Here is a 27,994-nt window from a genome sequence, read left to right on the forward strand (position 1 = left end):
TCATTGAAAATCATTTTTAGCGATGTTTCAGTCTACTTTCTCGCCACCTTGGAAGGAGTCATTTGGACATCTCCTTGGTAACTGAGAGCTTTCCAGAGCCCCAGCTCCTCCTGCAGAGTCTCTCATAGTACAGGGCTGCAATACAGACAAAGTGATAGAGGGCATAAAGTCAATCCTATTCTGTCTTTAAGGATGGAAAAATAGAGGACTTAAAGGCACATCTTACAAATTGTGGTTGATTTTCTTCAGTAAGCAGCTAGCCCTTAGCAGATTTTGTTTGAGAAAAGTTTTGTTTTTTTTTCCTTTTTTTTCCTCACCATTCCTGAGAAGAGTCAAATGCAGAAAAGAAGGGGAAGGGAATGTGCTCAGCATCTATTGTGGAATGTGTTTTATTCAGTGTTTTTTATGAATACAGTGGCAGATATGGCAGATAGTTACTAATATCCATTCTGTCTTCCTTCTGTGGTAATAGAATTGTAGTGAGTGCATGGCTTAATGGCAGTTTTCAGCTTTCTGTACTTTTATGGTTATGGCCATGTGGTCAAGTTCTCTCCAATAAGAATGTGAATGGGAATAATTTCTGCCACTTCCAGGCTAGCGTGCTCCTTCTCCACTTGCTTTCCTCTTCCACCACTGACAGATGCAGCCGACGACAAGATCTAGATGATGGCAGAATCACAGTATGGAAAGATCCTGGATCCCTGCGTCATCACATGGAGGAAAGCACTTGCCTGCTTGAACACATTCACCTAGTAGATGAATGAGAGCTAAACACCTATTGTGTTTAAGTCAATGTGCATTGGACTCTATTTGACACTGCAGTTTTGCCTACTTGAATAAATATACAATATCCTTTTAAGTAAATAGCATTATCTCCATCATAAAGTTGAGAAAACTGAAATCCAGCAAGTTTAGAGAATTTGGCACCCAGGATTAAAACACAGGGTAAATCCAGCTATTTGCAATTATCCTTCAACAGAAAAAACAAAAACAAAAACAAAATAAAACAAAACAGGTTATAAAACTCCAGAAAATTAGTAAGGAGGAAAATCACTGGAAGTGGGTATTTGAGCAGAGATTCTGAGATGCCAGATCCAGGAGTACATTTTTATCATTCAACTCTGTCTTCCTCAACATATTCACAATTCCCATTCCCCTCTGCCTTTCTCTAGCTTCTCAAAATTGACAGAGAGGCTTATAGAGAGGGAGGTTTTACATTTCAAAAAATCCAAAATTATTCTGAACATATTCTTTATTTCTATTCAACATATTCTTCTGCTGCCCAGTTCATGAGGCTGCAGTCTTTCTCAGTAAAAAAAAAAAAAAAAAAAAGAAAAAAAAAGAAAAGAAAATGTTGTTGAAATGGTCTTCTCTCAGCAATATTAAAACATGATAGAAAATAAATGTATATGGTGATTTAATCTGTAGTGAATGTATGAGTGATTTTATACTTTTCTGATTTTTGCATATAACATAGCTTCCATTATCAACATGTTATTCTTTTATAAGCTGAGAATTTTATTACTCATATGTGATTTATTGCATAAAGAATATGTACAGCAATTTGGGAGCTGATAGTTTAATACAGGACTTCTGATGTTTCTGTGACCACCATTATTTTAAAAATGAAAATTCTTAAGCCTTAACTATTTCTCTTTTACCCTCAATAGTTCAAAACTAGACTTCCTCATCATGCTTTAAAGCTTTTCCTTCATCTACTCTAATTAGCATATGGTAAGAACTTATGTGAAGAATGGAAACAAAGAACTAGAATGACAAGAAATTTTGCCTTGCAAAGAATAAAATAACAAAGGACTGATCAAAACTAAATCAAACCAAGACAAACCACAACAAAAAATAGAGAATGATTTAACATTAAAGTTTCTGCAAATTTGTCTAAAGAAAATCACATCTCCCTTTTTCCCACAGTAAAAAAAACTTAACTTATTAATCTTCCCCAAATTAACCAAAATGGAATAGTTGTTGTTAGCATTCATCAACACATCATGTTAAAAATTTTCTGAGCCCAAGAGCTTCAGCCAAAGCTCTTAAAATGGAGAGATGCTATCTGGGTGATAATTGCCGAGGACTCTTTCCTGCTGTTGAAGATGCTCCCCGCATTACAGCTAATAGGGAAGACACCCAGGGTTGCCATGGTTGCTATGGCAAACGTTTTGTTCTTTCTACCAAACAATAAATGTGTTTTCACAAATGATGAAAGTAGCCTGAAGAAACTATTTGTAGTCGCTATAAAAACGCACAGCATCCACACTAGCTCCTTGTTTCTGAATTATTCCTTAAATTGGGGGTATAACGTACACACAAATAAATGCATTTGGCAAGTTGAAGGCGTCAACTAAGGCAATGCTGTCTGTAATTTTGGCTGATGTATCAATGGCTATTAAACACAAAAATTTCTATAAACTCTGCAGTTTAAATTTAAAGGATATTTAACAGAAGTTTACATTTAAAGGGAAAACTTGCATTTAAAGAAAAAATAATCTCACCTTAGAGAACATCTGGAATTGTTCAAATATTTGACAAGCAAAAAATCCAAAATGATTTGGAGGCTATGTCTTAGTTATTTCTAGCATACTCCAAACCTCATACTCTGCAAACTGTATTATCTGACTTTGGAGGAAAAGATGGAATAAAGAGTTGCTGGACCAAAAGTTAGGCGATTTGATTCAAGACCCAGCTCTTTTCCTGATGTTACACTAGATGAGAAATTCTCAAATGAGCTCCATCATGCAAACAGGATAGTTGTCAGCATTTCCAAGATCATAAACTAGGAAGTAGTAATGCAGGAGCTCCAGACGCAGGAAACCTGGATCCAGCACCCAGGTCTTCCCTGGGCTCTAAGTGGCCTCTCAAGTACACCAACACATCCCTCAGGTCCTTGTCCTCCTGCTTCCTCATAAGAGCAATTCTCACTAGAAACATAATTCACCTTGACATTGTTTCCAGTATCTCAGTTGATTCTCATGGAAATCAGCAGTAGCATTTTTAAAATTTTTTCAAAGCAGTCTCAATGGGCCAAGCAGCTAACCCAGATGTATGACTAAAGACTGCACTCCAACACAGTCCTTCTAATTTCAAGTCCCTGCCTTAGATTTCAATAGGAACCAACATCTTAAGAAAGCAAGAACAGGGCCGGGCGCGGTGGCTCAAGCCTGTAATCCCAGCACTTTGGGAGGCCGAGACGGGCGGATCACGAGGTCAGGAGATCGAGACCATCCTGGCTAACACAGTGAAACCCCGTCTCTACTAAAAAATACAAAAAAAATAGCCGGGCGAGGTGGCGGGCGCCTGTAGTCCCAGCTATAGGGAGGCTGAGGCAGGAGAATGGCGTAAACCTGGGAGGCGGAGCTTGCAGTGAGCTGAGATCCGGCCACTGCACTCCAGCCTGGGTGACAGTGCGAGACTCCCTCTCAAAAAAAAAAAAAAAAAAAAAAAGAAAGCAAGAACAGACTTGTATGGAGAATTCTAAGCAAAGATTTTTTGGGTTTTTTTGTTTTGCTTTGTTTTGTTTTTTGAGACAGAGTCTCACTCTTTTGCCCAGGCTGGAGTACAATGATGTGAAATCGGCTCACTGCAACCTCTGCCTCCTGGGTTCAAGCGATTCTCCTGCCTCAGCCTCCTGAGTAGCTGGGATTACAGGTGCCCGCCACCACACCCAGCTAATTTTTGTATTTTGAATAGAGGGTTTCACCATGTTGGCCAGGCTGGTCTCGAACTCTTGACCTCCAGGTGATTCACCCACCTCGACCTCCCAAAGTGTTAGGATTATAGGCATGAGCCACCACCCCTGGCCACACCTAATCTGTTTTAAAAATACAGCCTGGCCATTTTTTTTTTTTAAAGCCTAAAATAAACCCTATAGGAAACACATTTCCCAGGCAGGTACTTCTCCTGCCTTCCAGAAGGCCCTATGAAACTACAAGCACATTAACCAGTCACAAATTACTGTAAGGCTAGTTTGAATCACTAGCCATATCTTTAATTATTAAACAATCGGTGCCTCTGTAAGTAAAATTCTAGATGTTTTAGGGACACAGCTACCTGGTAATGTGTAGGGAGACCCCCTGAAACTATTGCTACGGAATAAAGGATGAAATGCTCCTGATTATTGTAAATACAAAATTGCATGCAGGATTGTGTAAAGACAATGCCAGGTTGGACTGCCAGAATGAGCCAATAGCACGTGATGTGCTTCCCCCTGCAGAGAGCCTATGAATGGACATGCAGTCAGGGAGGTTTCACATCACCAAGATTCCTATCCCAGAAAAGCAGATGTTCATAGCTCTGGGAATGGAATGCGACCCTTGTGGAGAGCCTATAAACGGATGCATGGGGGGTGGCTCTCCATATGGATAAGATAGGGCTATAAATGCCCTCATCTTGCCGCAGCTCTTCTAGGCCTCTTTAAGGTTAAGGCATACCCCCGTCTGAGAATTTCTGGTCTAACTGGTTGTCTAGCTTCATGTCCTGTTTCTATGGATTGTTTGTAACCAGCTTTTGCTGCAACTGTTACTGCCGATTAACATCTTGCTAATCATAGGTTGTGGAAAGACTGTGCTTCTGTTTTAAGGCTCTGTTAGAAATTACCGATGCACACACTACATTGCAAATTCTTATCTCTGTATATCGTACTTCTGCATACAGACGTTATGTTAAAGAATTACTTCATCCCCATGTGACCATCTCACCTCATAATCAAATGACCCTAAATCCCTCACTAACCTATTCCCACCCTCACTAAATTTAATAATAAATGCTGGTATATCCAGTGCATTGTTGGCACCGTGGGACCAGAAGGTGGTGACCCCTCTGGACTCAGAGATCACTATCTTGTGTGTGTCTATTATTTCTTGACCTGCCAATCTGCCTGGGAACAAAGACAGAGCCCCATTGCATTGCATGCTGCTGGCCAGATCCTGCAATAGTAATGGTAATGAATAACAGAAAGACGCTGTGCCATAAATATTGAACATTATGCAGTATGTGTAAGAGTAATAACAACATCCATAGACATGCTTGTAGCACTCAGAAGGGCTTCCTGCTCCTCCCTGTGGAACAGGATCACCCATGTGTAATAGGACCTGTGGCCAGGCAAGAATCTTTGAGGCGGAAAGCTGTTGGCAAGAACCCTGAGCATAATCTTTCTGCTCCTGGGCAGGTGCAGGAGGGCTAAGGTATTGCAGCCTGGTCCAGGCCATGCCTCCTGCACTTCCATTTCCACATTAATTTAGGGACTAAGGAGTTAACCAGGGGAAAATAACGTGGGAACTTGGCCAGGCACAGTGGCTCACACCTGTAATCCTAGCACTTTGGGAGGCCAAGGCAGGCGGATCATCTGAGGTCAGGAATTCGAGACCAGTGTGGCCAACATGGTGAAACCCCATCTTTACTCAAAATACAAAAATTAACAGGTCATGGTGGTGCGTGCCTGTAATCCTAGCTACTTGGGAGGCTGAGGCAGGAGAATTGCTTGAACCTGGGAAGCAGAGGTTCCAGTGAGCCAAGATCATGACACTGCAATCCAGCCTGGGCAACAGAGTGGGACTCCATCACTAAATAAATTAAAAAATAAAAAAATAATTAAATAAATAAATAAAGTGGGAACTTGCCAACACACCGTGTCGGTTGCAAAAATGATAAAAACCTTAAGAAAATCTGGAATGACCCTGACTGAGACCAGTCTGCAGAAAACAACAAAGGAGCTTTTAAGAGATTCACGTAAGGGAGGGGTGAGTTTGGATAATAATCAGACCTGGTTATCATAGTCTGAGTAAAGAGTCTGCCTAAGGAGTAATGTCTAGGGAGAGTGGTTCTGTGTATGCCTTAGTTTGGATTTCCTGGAAGTCAGTTATGAAACAAGGACTTGAATGCAAGTAGTTCATTTGGGAAGTGATCCCAGGAAGATGAGACAGAGCAGAAAGGAAAGCCCATCCATGCCACAGCATCAGGCCTTCATCCCTGTGAGTGAACTTCATCCCGCTGGGATAGGAGGAACCTTAGGGTTATCTCATTCGAGTGGGAGGGAGCTGGGGTTTTTAATACACCAACTTGGTCAGGTATTAATTGAGGGCTTCTGGAGAGCAGGGTGGCATCTAAAGTATAGACAGAAACACCGAGAGGAGAAGTTCAGCTGTTAGGGTTGAAAGTGTTCCTGTTGAGGATGTTCTCAGGTCTCTATCCAGATCCTCTTCATCCTCTAGCTGTGGGTGCTAGATGACAGCTAGAACCATCCCCTTTTCCAGAGATTTGTCCTTGGCCAAAGAGAAGCCTTCTTGCCTGGGAGCTGTCACTTCCCGTGTCCCCAACTCAGCGAGTGTCGACTGATACAAAGTTCAAAAGACTGGTCTCAGTGTCACAAGGTATTACAGACTTTATAGTATAGTCTGAGGTCTAGAACATCTTTGTGGCATCTGAAGGAACCTTGACTCCGTGGAGACTATACCCTTGCCTTATCCTTCTTCCCTCACGCCCTATCTCCAGAGAGCATCGCCCCAATAATTACTTCCCCAAGAAGCCCTGTCTCTGCTCAGCTTCCAAGATGCTGGCTTTTGGCTGAAATGGTGAAGTCTGAAAGATATGAGCACTAACAGCCTCTGAGACAGTGTGTGCACCTGGCTTCACACTGGTGTGTCTGTCAGTGTCTATGGTGAGAAAGCTGTGTTATTATTTTGAAAGTTGCTCAGTACTCAGTTTTGCTGATGTCCTCTAATAAATATCTTCGCTTTGAAAAAATGGAGCAATCAAGGCCCTGATGGAGCAGGAAAGGAGGTCTGCTGCCTGTTTCATAGTTCAGAAGTTATAAAAGAAGTGAGGGGATTTGGCAGAAGGGCAGTCTGAGCTGGGAAGAATTGGAGTTCAGTCCCAAGATGGATATTCCATATTCATGACCCCTACAGACCAAGGGCTGATTCATGTGTGCATAAAAACACCCAGGTGTTTTAAAAACCTTGGATGGGAGGGTCATGTATATAAAACTTAAAGGGTTTAAAACTAATTGTTCAATATGGTAGTGAATATTTAAATTTAAATTTCACTTAAATTAAAAATTGAATTTCTTAGTCACAGTAGCCTCATTTAAATGCTCAATAGCCATGTGTTGCTAGTGGATACCTTGCATAGCACAGTTATACATATTTCCATCTTTGCAGAATTTTCTATTGGCCAGTGTTGCTGTAAAATTTCTCTTATAAAATGAGTAGAAGCTCAGTTCCATTTTAACTTGGCAAATCAATACACTCCAACTCTGCCCATCTGCTGCTCAGACCTTAGAGATTGTTAGTGGATTCTAGTGGATTATGTATACCTGATTTTATATCTATATATATGTACATGTGTGTATATATATATAAAATTATTGAGTTCTTGCCATGAGTAAAGCAGTGTAGAAGATTCAGCAGCAGGGTAAAACACTGTAGGAGATTCAGCAGCAAGGTAAAACATTGTTCCTGTTTTTAGGCATGTAGAGAAAAATTACTCTCCCAAGATTATCAAAGGGAAAAGGGAGAACTGGAATTGGAAGTGATTTGAAACTGCAGATCTCATATTGATGACACTACCACTTACATTTTTTTTCTCATGAGCAATATACTTTATGCACAGTTGAGCATACTACATTTAACTTAGATTCTTGGTGTAATTTTCTTTTAAAAAACAGTGTCTGGTCGAATTCTGGTGTTTTTGAGTTTAAAAGGTCACTTTCTACCTTGTGACTTTGGACAGGTAATTTCCCTATTTCTATAAAAATAGTATGGTTAGTGTCTAACATACCAAGGATAAAATTATATATATATATATGTGTGTGTGTGTGTGTGTGTATGTATATATCTATATATACACACATACACATATATATAAATATATATAAACTCACAGGCATCACAACTATGGACACAAAATGATTAAATATGAGTGTATCGAATTGCATTACTCTGAATGAGAGAGAAAGGAGAGAAAGAGGAGAGAGAGAAGGAGAGAAAGAGAGAGAGAAAGGGACAGAATGAATATTTATAGACATGGTTGATTATTCTCTTACTTCATATCAGATATTAATCTAAATTCAGAGATGGTAATTCCATCCTCTTTGACTGTGATTGTTTCAGGACTGGATGGATGACCAAATTATGGAAGCTGGTGAAACAGGAAAGGGTGATCCCGGGTCTCGGGTCCTTGAAGAGCTTCAGTGCTCTAAGAATTGGTTCCCAAACTTTTGTGAGCATCAGAATCATTTAAGGAACTTGGGAAAACATAGGTTTCGACTGCCAGAATTCCTAATTTAGTAGGTCGGTGTGAGTCTAGATAATCTACATTTTTATCAAGTTCCTAGGAGATGTTCATTATGCTGCTATTTCAGGGCTCACACTCTGATAGCTTAAAAAAAACAAGCCACAGGAGGTCGTGGTCTCAATGATTCCCAGAATGTTGTAAATCTGGCTGAGATGTTCGGCAGGCTTATCAGTTCCAGGACAATGCTGCCACTGAGGGTGGTACTGTTGAATTAAATCTGCCAGCCCTGGAGCCTACCCTTTTTGAGAATTTCCTTTTGTTTTTAATAATTAATTTTTACCTTTAATCCTTTTGTAATGAAAAAAAAATCCCACAGATACAAAAAGTCTCACAAAATGAATGTTTAGCTTAATAAAGTATTATAGGGTAAAGACTCTTATAACCACTCTGTTCCGGAAATAGATATATGAATGCTTTTCAATCTTTATCTGAATAATGTAATATTTTTCAACCAGTGTGAGCTGGATTCTGTTATTTACACACAGAAGCACACTAATAAAGATACCCCAGAACACTTTCTGATTGCTGTGGATATTTTTGTAGAAAAGATTCATTAGAAGCCAGTCCTTAGCAAAACAAATGATAAAGGTTCTTTGATAAAATCTGGATTTTTAATGCAACATGTTCATTGGCTAGAAAATTAAAGTCAAGACATGATCAACCAATTGCATAGATGAATATAACTGGAATAAGCAAGGAGTGAGATACTCAAAAGGAGAAATGAGGAGGGCATCACCATAAAAGAAAAAGTCTTCAAATTGAAAATCTGGAGAAAGATGAACTAAAGGATTATATTAACTCCCATTTTCTGGTTCTTTGGCATTTGTTATATGCTACCATTTTCACTTCTCATAGTGCATCCTGTAAACCTTAACTCATCTTTTTAAGGACATGTCCACGATGTTTAACTGAAAGACTTCTTCTAGAGAAGAAGACTCCAGTATCCAACAACATATCCAGTAGACTCCTTCTAACTATTCCTGGTTAGACAAAGAACCACACAATGTTCTAGTTGAACGTATCTTATTTCCTCCTAAATGTGACACACATTGAAAACGTTGTAAACTGGCATTGTAAATTGCTGTTGTAAACTGCCAATCACTAGACAAATGTAAGTCACTAATAATCATGCTTTAATTCTATTCTTACAGTTTTGTTACAAGGCTTTAAGTTAAATTCAAAGAACTAATGAATTAAAGAAGCTCTTGTCTCTTTGCAAAGTGTTAGAAACATGAAAGTGGTGGCTCTCTGCATTTCATGGAGTGCTACTTAGAGGTTACCTCAACCTGGACCTTCAAAGGAAGTGACTTACAATCAAGAAAAATAGAGTAAAGAATGAAGTACATGGATTTCGCTTCTTTCTTGGAACTTTGTGTGTGTGTGTGTGTGTGTGTGTGTGCCAAATGGTGATGTTTAAATCTTTGAATTATTAGACAGAAAAAAATTTTCTACAATCCCTTTCCTTCTCCTCCTATGTGGTTTTGCAATTAGCCAACCTGAATAGAGGGCTATCACATTGGATTTGTCTCCATCTGAGACAGGGTCCCAAGGTTCCTATTAAATAGCAGAAGGTTTCTGTCCTGTATCTTTCAATGATCTATAGCTGTCCTAGTAAAAGAGGCCTAGGGCATTGTTTAAATATCCAGGTCAAAGTTAGTTTTTCCCTCAGGCATATTAGGCCACATTGAGATTTTAGGGGCACTCAAAAGGCAAGATACATAGATTTCTCTTTCTTCCTTGATGTCTGAAAATCTTTTCTTTTGGTTAAAATACTGAGAACCCTAGGGGAATACCAAAATTACCTGAGAGCTAATTGTGTCAAGAGCACCTTTATTCAGGCTAAGATCTCATATCAACATCAATAAAGAAATTGATTAATGAGGGGTAGACAGACCTAGATTCAAATTCAAGCCCTACTAAAATTAGCTGTGTAGTTTTGGGCCACTGACTTAACCTCTCTGACACTGTTTCCCCATCTTAAAAAAAATGAGAAAAATACCAGAGTATTAAAGTGATGATAGAAATGAAGAACCAAAGTTTTCGACATGGTTCCTTCTTTTTCTACTCTCTCCTACCCCTAAGATCCAGAGTAAGTAAGTCATAGAGGTGAGAATTGAAAGACCAAAAGGTTCAATGATACTCTAGAATGCTGCATCTCAAATTTCAATTTGCAGATGCACCAGCTGTTAAAGCATGGGTTCTGATCCAGGAGTTCTGGGTCAAAGCCAAGATTCTGCATTTGTAACAAGCTCCTGGTGGATGTCCCATCTTCTACCCACCATACACAATTCGAGTGGGAAGGGAGAGTGTGAGGCACCAGAGAAAAGCATAGATTTGTCCCATGCCTGGGGCAGCCAGGACAGGACACAAGAAAGGAAAGGTGCTGAAAAGAGAGAAGGGAGGTTCACAGGGAGAGGGGGTAATCCAGTGACCGATTTCTGCATAGCTTACTGTCTTTTAAAATAGATTAGAGGCTGGGCGCAGTGGCTCATGCCTGTAATCTCAGCACTTTGGGAGGCCAAGGCAGGTGGATCACCTAAGGTCAGGAGTTCAAGACCAGCCTGACCAATATGGTGAAACCCCGTCTCTACTAATAATATGAGAATTAACCGGGCATAGTGGCGTGCACCTGCAGTCCCAGCTACTGAGGAGGCTGAGACAGAAGAATTGCTTCAACTTGGGAGGCAAAGGTTGCAGTGAGCTGAGATCATGCCACAGCATCCCAGCCTGGGTGACAGAGTGAGACTCTATTTCAAAAAAAAAAAAAAACAACAAAATATATATATATATATGTGTATATATATATATGTATATATATGTATATATGTGTATATATATGTATATATATATATGCGTGCGCACGTGCGCGCGCGTGTGTGTGTATAAATAAAACAGAGTAGATTAGATCTATATTCTGTGGGGCTTAATAAATCCAGATAGAAGACTCGTGTTGTCTCCAGAGGGCAGACGTTGTAGTGTTGCTTGTGAAATTGGATTCCCAGGATTTTCACCTTGAAATCTGGAACAAGTCCCTAGACAGCTGATGTACTAATTGTGCAAATGAACCCTGATTTCTGCTTGCTCTCAACCCTAATCTCCTCATGGATGGCCTGATGACATCAAGATGAAAACCAACTTCAGAAGACCTTTAGGGTCCTTAGCATTTTGTAACCAGTGCTGCCCAAGGAAGTGGTAAGGAGGGTGGTAAGTGTGCATGGAGTCTGCGCCAAAGCAGGAGGTAAGGATTTTAAACCTTTTTATCCATCCTTGAACCCAGGAAGCTGAAAATGCCTTGACATAAGAAATCAAATTCTCCATGGCAACAAAATTGTCATTCTAGAAACACACAATCTCAACTTACACAGGCAAGCATCTCAAAAAATATACTGAGTGAGGAAGATGGATTAAAATTTCAGGGAACAAATGATAAACATAATTGTTTTCAAACTCTATCTGGAAAAAAAAAAACAAAAACACATGCGATAGAAAAATACAAACCTCTCCTCTCATGAGGCCAAAGACGTCTATTTCTATTTTCCTTTTAATCATCTAAAGTAACTTAAATCCTTCCCCCTCATTTTCAAGAAGGCCTAACCCACAACTCCGTGGCTTCATGCTGTACCACCAGCCCCTGTACTTCCTGCTGACAGTAAGTGCTTCTCCGAAGCCCAGCTGACTCTAATACCCAGATCAAAAGCTTTCCTGCCACAAAACAAATCACATTTGACAAAGACTGAACCATCCTAAGCCACAATTATATAGATTGACTTGGCAACCTAAGTTAATGGTGATCTGACCTCCAGCTTAATGTATTTTGTCGTGGTTTTTTTTTTTTTTTCTTTTTTCCAAAAGTAATTAGTTCTCTTCCTTGCTTTTCATTTTCTTTGTGTGTGATGAGATGAAGGCTGAAGTGTTTGTGGAAGTGAGAGAACAAAAATTCTATTTGGCAAATCCCGTCTATCGATGAGATAGCAGCATGGAGACTATTACAGTTGGGCTTTAACAATTTTTTTTTTTTTTTTTTTTTGAGACGGAGTCTCGCTCTGTGGCCCAGGCTGGACTGCCGTGGCCGGATCTCAGCTCACTACAAGCTCCACCTCCCGGGTTCACGCCATTCTCCTGCCTCAGCCTCCCGAGTAGCTGGGACTACAGGCGCCGCCACCACGCCCGGCTAGTTTTTTTTTTTTTTTTTGTATTTTTTAGTAGAGGCGGGATTTCACCGTGTTAGCCAGGATGGTCTCGATCTCCTGACCTTGTGATCCGCCCGTCTCGGCCTCCCAAAGTGCTGGGATTACAGGCTTGAGCCACCGCGCCCGGCCGGGCTTTAACTATTAATCCCTGCCTCCTGTGCTGGATTGCCCACACCTTGACTGACACAGCAACACGTACCCGCCAACAGCTGTTTCCGAGGGTATGTTTTCTCTCAGAAATGTTAGTTGGTTATTGATGGAACTCATTAAACTTGGTTTACTCAGGGTTTGGGGAGCTTGTCAGATAACATTTGCCCAGCACGTTTTTCCTTCAGTCTTTATGTAAATGTTTGAGTTGGTCTCTTCTCCTGCTATGGCAAACTGATCAGCTGTGCACACTTTCTTCCTGGGTACGGGGCAGACCTGTGTCTACCTGAGTTCTGAGTACACGTGGGGGTAAAGTGTTGCCTCGTCATTTATGTTCAGTGTTTGCCAAGGTTTCATATAATGATCAAGGGACTCAGCAATTTTCAGTGGTGCCCAAAATCTCCCAGGGGAGCTCGTCAGTGTGAAATAGTTCAGCAGTGATGAGGTACAAGGATATTATTGAGTACACTCTATCCTTTTGAGGGGGATTTGATGCTCTGAAAGTCATGGGTTTTACCATTTAAATTTCATCTTGAGTGGGATGCCCAGTGAGATACCAGGATGTTCCTTGACAAGAGTGTTGGAAGACTGAACGGTGTAGAGTAGGAGAAGTTCACTAATTACGGTGATAAATAAACCAATGAAAAAAATGTGTGTTAAGAAAACACTATCTAAAGCTTCGAAATCGTAAGAAAATATAGTATGATCTTTCAACATCATCCTGGAGCAATTTTAAACACATCCACTTAACAATTATTTAATTCTCCAGAAAAACACACCTGTCATTGGGTTTGGCTAGTTTCTGGGTGAGGTAGAGTTTAGGTACTGTGAAGTTGTCACATGCTAATTTATAAATGTGTGTCCAATAGAGAAGATATAACCCCCGAGTTTTATAACCCTGTAAGACATTGTGATGGTTAGTATTAGGTGTCAAGTGGACTGGGTTAAGGGACATCCAGACAGCTGGTAAAGTGTTATTTTTGGTTGTATCTGTGAGGGTGTTTGTGGAAAATATTGACATTTGAATCAGTAGAAAGATTCACCCTCACCAATGTGAGCAGACACGATCCAATCCACTGAGGGACCAGATAGAACAAAAAGGCAGAGGAAAAGTGAATTTCTCTCTCTCTCCTGGGGCTGGAATATTCATCTTCTTTTGCTCCTGGACATCAGAACTCCAGCTTCTTGGGTCTTTGGGCTCTGGGACTGATACCAGTGGTTCCCTAATTTCTCAGACCTTGGACCTCAGATGGAGGGTCACACCATTAGTTCCCCTAGTTCTCAGATCTTTGGACTCACACTGAATTACACCACTAGTCTCCCTCTTCTCCACCTTACAGACAGCATATCGTGGGACTTCTTGGCCTCCATAATCATGTAAGCCCATTTTCGTAATAAATAATTTCATATATATGTGTATATGTATACACGTGACTGTATATATGTGTGTGTGTGTGTGTGTGTGTATCCCATTGGTTCTGTTTCTCTGGAGAATCTTGACTAACACATACATTAACTAGTTTTGTATCTGCCTAGCAATTTCATTCCAATATTATTTTCTTCTACCTCCCCCTAACCTCACCAAATGTCTCTGAATATGCAGTTCCCAAAAGTACTCTTTGAATTAGCTTTACCATTTTACTGGTTCTTGCCTTAATATGTTTAATACACACACACACACACACACACACACACATACACACACACACACGATGTGCTGAGTTTATATCTGTATTAGAGCTATGAGTTTATATTTGTATGAGAGCTATGTTTTTAACTTATTGAAAATTAGACTTTGACAAGTCTTTATTGCTCACCTATTTTAAACTATTACCTGGGGATTAAGATGGCACATATATATCTTAGTACCTACTCTTTAAGAGTTTAAATGTAATTCTGAACACATGTTTGTGTTTGTGAGTGTGTGTGAGGTAGAGAGAGAGTGTGTGTGTAAAATCTGGTGTTTGAACATTTAGAAGGGGAGGGATTTGGTGTTGAGTGGTAGAGCTGAAGGAGGCAGGTTCCCATACCCTCTTGGAAGAGAGAATAGAATGAGGCTAAATAAAGCAGGCCATTGTGACTGCATCTATTAGCAGATATGTTAGGGAGGAGAACGTGCTGGAAGCTGAAGTGTTGAGGCAGAATATTATAAAATACGGCCCCGTGTATTCAACAAGGCAGAGTGGAGAAATAACCAGCACACTCAAAGTGATTGCTCATCGCTTTCCAAAGTAAATGATACTTTTTTGGATATGACACTGCTCTAACTTGAATGTTTGTCCTGTGAAACTCATTTTGTCAGCTGTGAACAACAACTCATGTTGTCACCTATGAATCAGAAATCACAATGACATCTACATAAAGTGCTCACCTCTTAAGGGTGCAGCCCTTAAGAGGTGATTGATTAGCTCATAAGTATTCTGACCTCATGAATAGATTCATTCATTTGCTAATTAATGGATTAATGATTTGATGGATTAATGGGTTGTCATGGGAGTGGGACTGGTGGCTTTCTAAGATGAAGAAGAGGGACCTGAGCTAGCATGTTAGAGCACTCAGCCACCTTGCTGTATGATGCCCTGTGCTGTCTCAAGACTCTGCAGAGTCCCCATAAGCAAGAGGACCCTGACCAAATCTGGCCCCCTTGACCTTGGATTTCTCAACTTCTATCACTGTAAGAAATACATTTCTTTTCTTTGTAAATTACCCAGTTTTAGCTATTCTTATATAAGAAACTGAAATGGGCTAAGATATCTAAAGCACAGACAACGAAGACAAAAATGAACAAGTGGGACTATATCAAACTAAAAACCTTCTGTACAAAAAAGAAAAAGCATCTAAATAATTCAAGGCAACCTATAAAATTGAAGAAAATATTTGCAAACCGAATATCTCATAAGGGGTTAATATCCAAACATTTAAAGAACAAGTACAACTCAGTAGCAAAGAAACAACCCAATTTAAAACGATGAGCAAAAAATGAGCAAAAGACTACATTGACATTTTTCCAAGGAAGGCATACAAATGACCAACAGGCGCACAGAAACATGCTGAATACCGCTCATCAATCAGGAAAATAGAAATCAAAACCACCATGAGATGTCACCTCACACTCATTAGGCTGGCTCTTACAAAGAAGGAGATAAGTGTTGGTGAGGAGGTAGAGAAAACAGAACTCTTTTACACTGTTGTTGGGAATGTAAATCAGTATAGTTATTATAAAAAACGGTATGGAGGTTTCTAAAAAAATTGAAACTACTATAAAATCCAGTAATACCACTACTTTGTATACATCCGAAGGAAATGAAATCAGTATCTGAAAGAGATATCTGCAATCCAATGTTCATTGCAGCATTAGTCAGAGCAGCCAAGATACGGAAGCGACCTAAGTGTTTCCTGATCAATAAAGGGATAAAAAATGTGGCATATATACAGTGGAATATTATTCATCCATAAAAAAGAAAACCTGCCACTTGCAACATCATAGATGAGCCTAGTGGGCATTGTACTAAGTGAAATGATCCAGGCACAGAGAGACAAATACTGCATTATCTCACTTATATGAGGAATCTGAAAAAAGTGGAACTCAGAAAAGTAGAGAGTAGAATAGTGGTTGCCAGGGACTGGGGTGTGAGGAAAATGGAGAAATGTTGGTCAAGGTACAAACCTGCGCTTGTAAAATGAGTACATTCTCTGGATATAATTGTACAGCACGGTGACTATAGTTAATAATACTCTATTGTATGCTTGACATTTGCTAAGAGTAGATCTTGTGTTCTCACCACAAAACAAGGAAAAGGATAACTATATGAGGTGATGGATGTGTTAACTAATTTGATTGTGGTAATTATTTCAAAATGCATACATATATCACTTTGTACACTGTAAATGTATACAGTTTTGTTTGTCAATTATACTTCGATCACATAGGAGGGTGGGAAGTAAGTGAACTATTAAAAATGACACACAGCTTTCCCTGTCTAAAACACTGAAGTTATTCTGGCTTTCTGGGCAGGACAGTGTTGTGGTGCTGTGGCCAATAACATCGCCATGGGATTCAGATCACTTAGGGGAAAGCCTGGCCTGGCCATTGCTTTCGTCTCTGTGTCACCTGTGAATCAGAGATCACAATGACATCTACATAAAGGGTAGTTGTGAGTATAGAATTGGTGTACCTTCAGGGCTCAGGACAGTGAGGGCTCATAGGAAGTGCTCAATATAGTGGTGTTATGATTTTCAGTTGTGTGCTGCCAGGCATCAGCTTACAACCGGGGGAAGAGGACTGGTGTAATTCTTAGGCACACAATCTCACCATCGAGAGAGATGCTCCTTTACATCTGCACCTATATTGGAGAGCATCTGAGATTTCAAACCATGTGGTACAATTTGCTCTTTTGGATCTATTTCACGTCTTTTCTTTGTAAAACAAAAGAGAAGTTTTAAAGGAAGACACGTTAAAAGGGAGTGTTCATTGAGACAATGTTATAATTGCTTCTAAGCCATGTCAGTGGATAGACAGGACGTAAGTTTGGTCTTAAAAGGAAGAAAATCAATCAGTACTTTATACTGATATTTCCAATATAAACAAAAATTATAAGTTTTCTTCTTAACTTTCTAAATTTTATATTTTTCCACTAATGAAACAAAATCTGTTCTTAATAGCATTAATATAATGACTTTCAAGTTTTATCTTAATATATCTGTATACCACACATGTATATATTTGTACATGATTGTATATGCATGTATATGTTACTGTATCCATCTATATAAACATATATATTCATCCTACTACATATGAATATATTTATATAACCACGTATTTATCCACCTCTTTCTATATGAGAGACTCTGACTGTATATATTCAACTACATATATGTGTGTATATGTATACATTTTGCTCTATATATTATATACACATATATATCACATATCACATATACATGGTTTATTATAGTATACATAGATATCTGGACATATTTAACAACATAATTATATTGATATTATTACTAATGACAAATGTTAGCTGTCAATCAGTTTGCAATTGTATGGTAATGGTGTTATCAATGTCAACTCTTTATGAATACTGTTTGTGCCTATTTGTGCCAACTATGTGTCAAGGATCTAGAACAGTGCCTGACAAATACTAGGCACTCAATAATTATTAATAGAAGGATATTTTACTCATTAATTCCTTCAATGTAGCAAGTTGCAACTCTTGCTCCATTTTAGAATCACCTGGAAAGCTTTTATTTATTCACACTATCAATATCCTTGCTTGGGTCCCATCCAAGACAATTAATTCAGAATATGGGATGAAATGGGCTCAGGCAATGCTCCTTGTAAAACTTTCTAGGTGATTCAAATGCACAGCCCTGGGATGAGAACCACTGATCTCATATCTCCCTGAGCCAGCGTTTAATTCCTGCTGAGGGCCATGGTTGGGCCTCGGTGAGTAAAGGAGAGGCTGTCCCCTTGGGCATCTTGGAATACGCACTAGAGGATGAGTTCTAGGTCAGTGCATCCCAACTGTATCACTATATCTTCTGCTTGGCCTTCCTAATTTAGACTCTTGTTGGGAAACTGAAGAAAAGTGAACCTTTCTGTACCCTCATGCTAGCCTTGGATTCAGGCACTCAAATTCCCTGGTGAGCAGAACAATTATAATAAGTTGGAGCAGAGACACTTGTACTCACTCAATATCTGTGTCAGGGAGAGATGTGGCCTGTGATCAGACCCATAGTTTCCCCCAGAAACTGCTCAGGAGCTATTAGGCAGTAATTGCTTTCTGCTGCCACACAATTTGGGTGGGATTGAGACAAATCCTTTCTCTGGAAGCTCTGTTGGAAACCGCATTAAATTCTGCCAACCTATGTTTCTTCCTGAAATGGAAAGTGGGCTTCCTGCTCCATGTCAGTTCTCCACCCTGCTGTAAGAAAGATATTTTGGATATGCAAGTCTGGTCTTAATCTGCACATAATGTTGCAAGGCAGACATTCCTGGGCCACTTTACAGATAAAAAACTGAGGTCGGGAGAGGTAAGTGATTTGTATACTGTCAGAGAGTTTCTAAGTGGCATAGCCCGCATTTGGACTGTGGTTGATTGATTAGTTTTTAACTTTCTTTTCTTGCTGCTACATCCCTTTTCAATCTGTACTAGTCAAGCAATTTGTTAACGGGATTAAGAGAAACGCGAACTTTGAATTCGGACAACTTAGGTTTGAATCCAAGCATTTCCCCTTTCTAGTTTTGCTGTCTTGGGAAACTGATGCCTCAGGAACCCTATCTGAAGGTACAAGGTAATAATGCTTACAACAGCTTTGTAAGGACTACATATCATAATAAAACTAAAATGCTTAATCAAATTTTTGGCACAGAATATTCAGCAAAGGACATTATTACAAAATTTTAATTGAAATTTTCCTGTTGAATCTTTGGACATTCTTTTGTTTTTAGAATATTATTCTTAAACAGCTTTCTCAACAAAACAGTGACACTTGCTAACTTTTAAATTACGAATTCCATTTTAATAGAAAACTGGTGAAATGAGGTACAAGACAAACAACAAACAAACATACAAGCAAAAACTATAAATCAATCTCACTAATAATGGATATTAAAATTATAAATTAAAATGTTAAAAAATTAAATTATTTAGCATGTAAAAAAAAAAAAAACCAACAACAACAACCAATTAGAACTTATTCCAGAATGCAAAGATGGTTCAATGTTGCAAAAACCTACTAAAGTAACCTACTTAAGATATCAACGGAAAATATAGTCAAAATTAAATAATATAAACTCTAATAGATCAGTAGCTCTCTTTAAATTGCATACATGCTTTTCATGACCTAGAAAAAGTTTGTAATATTCAGTAGATATTAAAATATTATCAGATATCCAAAAAGTGCTTAAAAATTGAAATAATTCAAATCTTTTTCAGTATTTATCTACCTATGCATCTATGCATTATAAAAGTCAACATCTAAATCTGACTAAACATATCTGCCTAGATATCCAACGTCATATTTGTTAACAACATTTCACATGAGAGATTAGTTAAGAGCCTGCTCTTACTTCCCACAGATTTTAAAGATACAAACCATATACTTAACCACAGTTATTTCTAGCTGGTAGAATAACAGATTGTTTATCTTTTCTTACTTTTAATTAATAGTATTTTTGTATTTTAAAAATCAGCAATATTAATTTCCAAGGAAAATTAAAGTTATTGAAGGCAAATGCTTTTTATAAAGTAATTTTCACAAAGACCTCTTGTGATAATCAAAAAAGGATATTACGGTTTGGGTGAACACGAGTCAGCATACTTTGAATGACTATTATGCTATGGAAGTATGCTTACATTAGATTTTCATTCCTCTCCTCCTAAATCTTTTCCTGAGGACTACCATTGGACATGATTTCAGTGTTTGAGAGTGCTCACTTTCCTCCATCTACCCACCATGTAGTTATTCAGTGCTTGGCATTAGGATTTCAGTCAGCCTACTTACCAACTCTCCAGTTGAGTTGAGCTGGGCTGTGAGTGCCAGTGAGATCTGAGGAACTGGAAAAAGCCATTGGAGAGAGCAGGGATGCTAGTGGATCATCACAGTTATCTATAATGATAGGAGGAGAGAGGGAGAGAGACCAGATTCTATTAGCAAGAAATATTCCATGAGAAGAGAAGTTGAGAAATTAACTACCATCATTTATTAACCATCTGCTCTGAACAAGGTCAGGTACTCCCTGTTTCCATGTGTTACTGCATCTACTCCTCACAGCACCCCTGAAGGACAGGTCTGGTTTTCTTTCACAGATGGGGAAAATTAAGTTTAAAAATGTCAAGTAGATTGTCCAAGGTCTCAGTGCTAGAAAATAGTGCAGCAAGAATTCTCACCCAGATTTTTCTGATTCAAAAACCCAACTAGCTACATTTCTTTAATAAGTCACTGGAGCAAAGCCTCAAATTATTGCTATCAAGATTATTCTATAAGAAGGGAGATGATTAAAAGGGGAAACATTGTTTGACTATTCTCCCATCTTCAGTCCCTAAGAGCTCCCATAATAATTGTGTCTACAGGAGTAAGATAATTTAAAATGTCTTATTCCCAGTTGTATGAAAGTCTTCAGAAAACAATTTACTTATTCTAAGAACTTATTTCTACTCCATGAAGCAGTAGTGAATAGTCCTCGATCTTGTATATTGTGAATCTGATATTTACTTCAACAGCTATCCTTCCAACCTATCCTAAATATTGAAAGTATTCTTTCTAAGGATTCTTTGATGATGTCCAAATGTGGGAGAGGATGGGGCCATGAGCAAAGATGCTTGTCTTGACAAGGTAGATATACCCCTTCGGGTTGACACTGATGTCCTGACCAGTCAATCTTATGGAGAGGAACTGCTCTTCACTCTTAGTATATTGTTGCCATGGTTAGAATTTTTGTCATTCCCAAAACTCGTGATGAGGTCTAATGTCATTGTAACAATATTAAGAGGTGGGGCCTTTCAGAGATGATTAGGCCATGAGGGTTCCACCCTCACTGGGTTAGGTTTACTGCCCTAATAAAAGAGCTTTCAGGAGTGGGTTCTCTCTCTCATTCTCTTGCCTTCTGCCATGTGACGATGCAACCAGAGAGCTCTCACCTGACGCCAGAACCTTGATATTCAACTTCCCAGCCTTTAGAACTGTAAGCCAATAAATTTCTGTCCCTTATAAATTGCTCAGTCTCAGGCATTCTGTTAGAGCGATACAAAGTGGCCTAAGACAATTGGTCATCTAAGTCTTTTGTAATAATTCACTTATCTCTTTGTATTTTCCATTGGGTGTTACACACTTTGTGGGACCCTAGCAGAGAATCTGATACATAACAAGCCTTTGATAAAGGTTTGTTGAAAGAATGGGATTGTGAGCTAATGAAATAAGAAAGGAAAGAATGGAAGGCAGGATTGAGCAGTCAATCAACCAGCCAATTAATCAGCATAATATTACCAACATTCTTTTCCTATTTTTTGTCTTGTACACATTTAATTTTGTAGGACATTGAACAACGACTTCATGAAATCTAGACATACCTCATGCAAAACAAATTTAAAATGTGCCATTTAGTTTGAAAGTAAACTTCATGGTAGTAAAGGCTCTCAGGATGAATTGGTTTGATTTCCTTTGTTTTTTTTTAAAGAACATTTACATAGGATTAAGCTTGTTTATTCAGCAAATTCTTAGAGAGCAGTATTTTAGCTAATTGCAGAAAAATTAATTAGAAACATAAGGATTAAATTATTGTTCATTAGGTGTGTTAAAAAATCAACTGGCAAAGTGTATTTTGAGTTTTTCCCAAATACAAATGTTGAAAAATATTTTGAGGTGTTTGACAAATACAAAACCCAGCCAGATCCTCACTGAAGAAGAATAACATAAAAATCGCAGATATGGTTTCTCCGCAGTTACGGTCTTTTGGCAAATAGAAAGCAGATCAGTACCATTTTACCTCTGGCAGAAGATGCAGGTGACAGAAGGTGCATATACACCTCAAAGCACTTGTTTAAAGGCACACATTTGTTGCATTATTTATATATTAGAAAACAATATATAATAATCACTTATTAAATTATATTCAACATAATGCAGATCTTGCATATGTGTATGCCTGGTTTGTCATCAAGAAGCCTCAGATGAATGCAGAAAAAAAGCGAGCCCCATAGAAACATACAAACCACACACACACACAAACACACACATAGGCCTTAAGCATCAAGACGGTATCTACATTCACAGGAGCCTTCTAAGCCTCACTCATCCAGATGTGTAGGTATAACCATCCTCCTGTTTCAGGCAACACTCTCTCTATCACTTAACAAGAAATCACAGCTTTTCTGACACCCATTTCCACAGGAAAGTTGTAGCTCTTTTTAAGGTAAAGTATTATAGCTATTGTATGTAACGGTTATGTATTTATTAGACATTTAGCATGTATACAACTCTTCTACTACTTTTATTAGGTTTTTATAGTCTTTTATGTGTGACTGATGAAATTTTTGAGTATTGTACTCCTAACCCCACTTCTCCCCTAAATCTTTTCTTATAAAGTTTGTATTGTACAATTAGCAAGCCATTTTTACAAATGCATATATTATGTTGTAGCAGAATTGACTATACCCCTGTATATGTTTCAAGTCAACTCAATCATACATTGCTCAAGAAACAACTCTGGAATTTATTTTTCTCCTTTTTTTTGGTAATCTTTGCATTCATATGTAAATTGTTAAAATGATCATGGAGTAGTAGAAGTAACTTAATCATTTCAAATTAATTCAGTACAACCAATATTTATAAAGTCTCATTTTGTTCATATTCTCAGAGAAGCAATCAGGATAGGTTTGGGTAAAATAGAGTCTAGACCTCAAGGAACTCAGAGGCCATTGAGAAATATAGAGATGTAAACAAGTAAATAAACTGATGAGGAAATTTAGGAGTCTTTCATTATGATCACACCAAACCAGTAAAATTGGAATCTGTCAGTCTAGACTCTCAGGCAAGTGATATGTTTTGTTCTTCCAGACCTGTGCAATCCTCTCCATTATAAGGTGCTGCCCTCCAGGAGAACTAAGCTTCCAGAGCCCATTAGCCTGTGGCAATAACTGCCATTCCCTACTGTCTGTTTTCTCCTCTGAAAGATGTCTGCCTTGTATCTCAGTTTCTAGGTTCCAGTTTGGAAATTAGTAAATTCATAACAAACTATCTATGCTAATGGAAAGATCCAAGGAAGATTTTTCAACAGTCCTTTCCTCATAGACCCTATGCATTTGAACAGTGGCTTTTGGAAAACATATCTGAACTTTTGATCTCCTGTCCCTAAAAGTAATAAGAATGGGAAAATCTCAAATCTAAAAGGAAGAAAGTCCCCCCGCTCCCCAGAGCAGATAAATCTTTTCCTTTGTCACCTCTATCTCACATGAACCACTTTGGCAACCTTGCCTACATTGATGACACAACAAGTCTCTTACGAAATTAGCCTAGTAAATGGGAATTTAAGCTGATTTTTGCCTAATGTTCCATTATTGGAACACTAAGCATGTGAGAGTTATCTATATCCTATTGCTCAAGGTTATCGCCAAGGTCTGATTGCAAAAATTCAAAAAATTGCAAACTCAGTCATAAACGGGTTAAGGGTTTGATGATAAAACCGTTCTAAATTCACATGTCTGTATTATTTTAAATATGTATCAGATTCTTAAAGCAAAAGAAGAATGATTTAGCGTAAATGAGAACAATAAAACTTGTTTGTTTTGTTTTGTGATTTGGGATGGGCTGCATTAGTGGAAAGCATATTGAGGGTTAGAGTTGGGAGATTCCTTTTTCCTAGATTTGCTTCTTCTCTTGATTGGATGACTCCAGATAATACATTCAGGTACACTAAGCTTTATTTGCACTGTCTGCAAAATAAAGAGTCATTTTCACCATATCCAGCCATAGAGTCATTTTAAAGATGGAATAAGAATAGATGGGAAAATCCCTTTTAAGTATAAAGCCCAAAATGAGAATGGGAAGCAGCGTATGAATTGCCTGGTAATATCTGCTGCTATTGAGAGAAATTATTTTGATGATTTTATTTCCTGGATCTTTTTTCTTGCCACAAAACTTGCCCACAAATTGGTGTCATAGATAGCTTGTTCACATTAAAGGTTTACACCTAGCCAGATGAACAGGAGAAGGTGAAGTGGAGGGGGAATAAAATGGGTGAAGACACATGCGTGCATAAAGATGACATTGCGCCTCCATTCTCTTCTCTGCAGGTCTGCAGTATTGTGGAGTCTGGGTCAGTACTACCCCAAGCACGTGGCTGGAGAGCAAGGAAAGAAAACTTTATCTCCCCTAATGCTCCTGAAGCCTTCAATAAGCAAACCTGTGCTCTTCTTCAATTTCAGGTTCCACATGCATCTCAGACTTCTAACAGTGTGTCTGCACAATGTGGAATCCATGGCTCTGTTCCTCCAAAAGTGTTTGTGACTATTCATCAGTGTTTAATGTAGAAAAGAAGAAGGGGTGAAGAAACTGGGGTCTGAAGAAAGGTGTTTGAATTAAAATATATATAAATATAATCAGAGACCGAAAGGCTTCTCTCATATTCACTTCCAATGGGACACACAGCTTGAGATAAACTATATTGATTTCCCAGGAATCACTTTCCAAGAATGAACCAAATTTCACAGATGCATTGACCTAGTAGAATATTTTCAAAATGAGATCTTTAAGAGCTTCTTCATGGGTCTGTTCTCTAAAAGAGTTATAGCAAAACTCTGATGCAATAAAAGGCTATTTTAAAAATGCAAATCCTTATATGTATGTTTGATTCCCCATTTTTCTTCAACAAATAACTTTGCTGTTATCCGTACTCATTTTCTTTATAATGTAAAGGCCACCACTCTCCCATCATCCCCCCAAATAAAAATCTACTTCTGTGGGTATAACCAAAAGCACCTTAGCTCTTTCCGTCCAGTAGCTGTTTAAATACTCCTAGTCCTGTTTGCATATGATTCATAGATTAAGAGGATTTCTGAACCAGGAGGAACTTCTGAAATTATGGGTTCCAAGCCTTTCACTTTACATATAAGGGTATGGGGGGAGCTTAGGGAGATGACAGGACTGCCCAAGATTATTCAGTTAATTATTTGACCAGCTGGAAGCAAAACTCAGGTTTCCTTACTGTTTGTAGGTGACCACTAGTCCCGTTCTCTGCCACCTTTGCAGAAGGCAGGTAACCATTAGTAATAGTAGTATTCATAACAACTGTTATAATGGATGACCTTTTTTCTGCAAAGACAATATTTTGTTTCCTGGACAACAGAAAAACATCGATGAAGAGTAGTTTATAACTTTCAGGATAATTTGAATTTCTCTTTTTTTTTTTTTTTTTTACCTTTTTTCTCTTCATCTTCAATACTCTCCCCTAGCTAAACCCTACCCACCCAGGGCGGAGAAGTCAAACAAACAGAAAAAAGGCAAAAGAAAAAAGGTAAGAAGAGAAAAATAAAAGAAACATTCATTTCCTTATTAATATTTGCATGGACAAAGCATTTTGTTTGTTATTTCCAATTCAAAGAAGAAGGGATATAATATGTTCTTCAATATATGTATACAGTTAAATACTGAAGGTCTTCTTTCATATGAATTACAAGGTAAAGGCACAACAGAGAATTCTAAGTAAATATGATATTTACATAGCTTTTGAGAAATTATCATTGACTCTTTAAAATGATTCTACTTCAAGTAACATTTTTGTTACCAACATATATTTTTATTCATTATTATTAAAATACCAATAGAGTTACAGATGATACTGAAGTTAAATTGTGTACATCGTCTTGATTACCACAGTAAATTATCTATATGTAGGGATTTGGAGCTTAAAAGATTCACTTGTATTTATAGGTGAGATAAAATTCCTCTTAGCATTGCACACTTAATGGCCTACTTTGTTTAAAAGATATAAAGCATGCATTTTGTGGAGTGTCTACAACAGTGCTTAGACATGACAACTTATGCCTTTTGCTTCAATTATTTTTCCCCTTGTTACCTATAATTTCACTTAGAAAACAACAAAAATAAATACTCTAATATTACTCTTGAATCTGACCCTGCCCACCTTCTTCATGATGAAATCCTAAAAGATAAATTACTTCATAATTAGTAGACCAAAAATACAGCTTTCTAAAATCAGTCATGAAAGGAAGGCCAAGTCTTCTCTATCCTGACATTCTTTTCCAGATTAATGTAGAACTTGCTTTTTGATCATGTGCTAAATACTCATGGTTGTGTTTCTTGCTGTGAGAAGACAGAATAAAGTCAAATACATAGACTCTGAGCTCAAGCAAACAATCATCATTTACTTTGGACTGAAAGACAATCCATACATTTTTTGAAATAAGCTCCTTATGTTCATGAGCAGTTACATGCAGCAGACCATTGGTCTGGGATCCAGGAGTCCTGAGCCTTCTGCCTGCACTAGTAATGTACTCTCTTTTTTACTTTCCCGTATTTCAGATTCCTCAACTTTATAACTGCAGGGGTTATTGTTCATTTATTTCATCAACACAATTTAATTGAGCACATACTAGGTGCTAAAATTTCTGTCAGGCTTTGCAGAGTAAAAGTGATTATCGTAAATTCATCAAACATGGTGGAGATAAACACAGCATCACTCCCTGCAGCGGTAGTGACTGGTGAGAGGGCCAGAGCAGACTGCGGGAACACCCAGAAGAGGGGGTTAGTCCTGTCCAGGGATTAACAAGAGGGCTCTGGAATTCCTTCCAGGCTTTTAAAGCAATTCTATGTAAGATTTTAGGAAATAGTTTATTTGGAGTTACTAATTTCCTGCTTGTAAGTGGCTTGCTGGGAGGATATCATCGTAAACCCCATAAGCATAAGGCAGCAGCAGCAGGCCTGACTCCTTGGGAGCCTCCTGGTGCATCTGTCTGAGTTGCTCACAGTCACTGCAGCCGCTGCAACGGGGAGACCATCACCTTATTCTATGGATGAGGGCTCTATAAATTTTTCTGTCCATTTCACAGTCTCTGCAGTATCTAAACTAGGCTTTGAACCAAGGTCAAAGTGACTCTGCACAAAACCTGAGTTGAAACCTGCTTCTAAACTCTAAACAATAGACTGTTTGGCTTTATTCTTTTCACTTTCATGCTCTGAATCTAATTTACCAGTGACTTAATCTAATGCAACAAGTTGGTAATTCTGTACCAAGAGTTATGTTGTTTACAACTGAGCCCTTCATATGTGACAAATATAATCAGCTAATGATGTGCAAATATAAAGGGTGAAGCTAGACAGATTTCTTTTTTTGCCCTGGTATTTAGTATTTGAGACTACATAAATTAGTCAGTACTTCTTTGTTGAGTGAAAGGATGAAAGACACAAGTTCTATCCTGTTGAATTGTTGTTTTCTCTTGGGATGATCTCTGAGTTTTCCACTTATTTATTTTACCTTTCCCACGATTTGATTCTAGTTCTGGATATCCAAATATTATGTTACAATTTTTGCAATGGTCCATTAGTTTTCTCACTGACAGAGCCAAGTAGTACCCGGCTCTAGTCCCATTAAGCCATCTTTTAAAAACCCTATTTTTAATATGTTACCTTCAAAAATACTTACCAGGTATGCCAGCCTTAAGCTTGGCTTCCAGAGGTGGCATCATGAGGATGAAAGAGCAGAATTACTTACACATGGTAGGTCCCAGCTAATCCTAAGTTGAGGAAATCATTTGTGGTACTGAAAGTTGGTCAAAGAATCAAAAAGTAAGACCAAGTTCAGGAATAAGGGACCTGTTGTTGGGATCGGC

At 38.4% G+C, this 27,994-nt stretch overlaps 1 protein-coding gene across 1 annotated transcript in view; it reads right to left on the minus strand.

The window, feature by feature from the left end:
• Window positions 1-27,994, minus strand: part of CNTNAP5 (contactin associated protein family member 5) — an 832,800-nt gene that overhangs the window by 626,209 nt on the left and 178,597 nt on the right. The window contains exon 2 of the mRNA XM_031651151.1: window positions 20,154-20,258. Within this exon, the coding sequence (XP_031507011.1) occupies window positions 20,154-20,258 (105 nt within the window). The remainder of the gene's footprint in view (window positions 1-20,153; window positions 20,259-27,994) is intronic.

This window comes from Papio anubis, chromosome 10 (assembly GCF_008728515.1).
Source record: "Papio anubis isolate 15944 chromosome 10, Panubis1.0, whole genome shotgun sequence".
Taxonomy (NCBI): domain Eukaryota; kingdom Metazoa; phylum Chordata; class Mammalia; order Primates; family Cercopithecidae; genus Papio; species Papio anubis.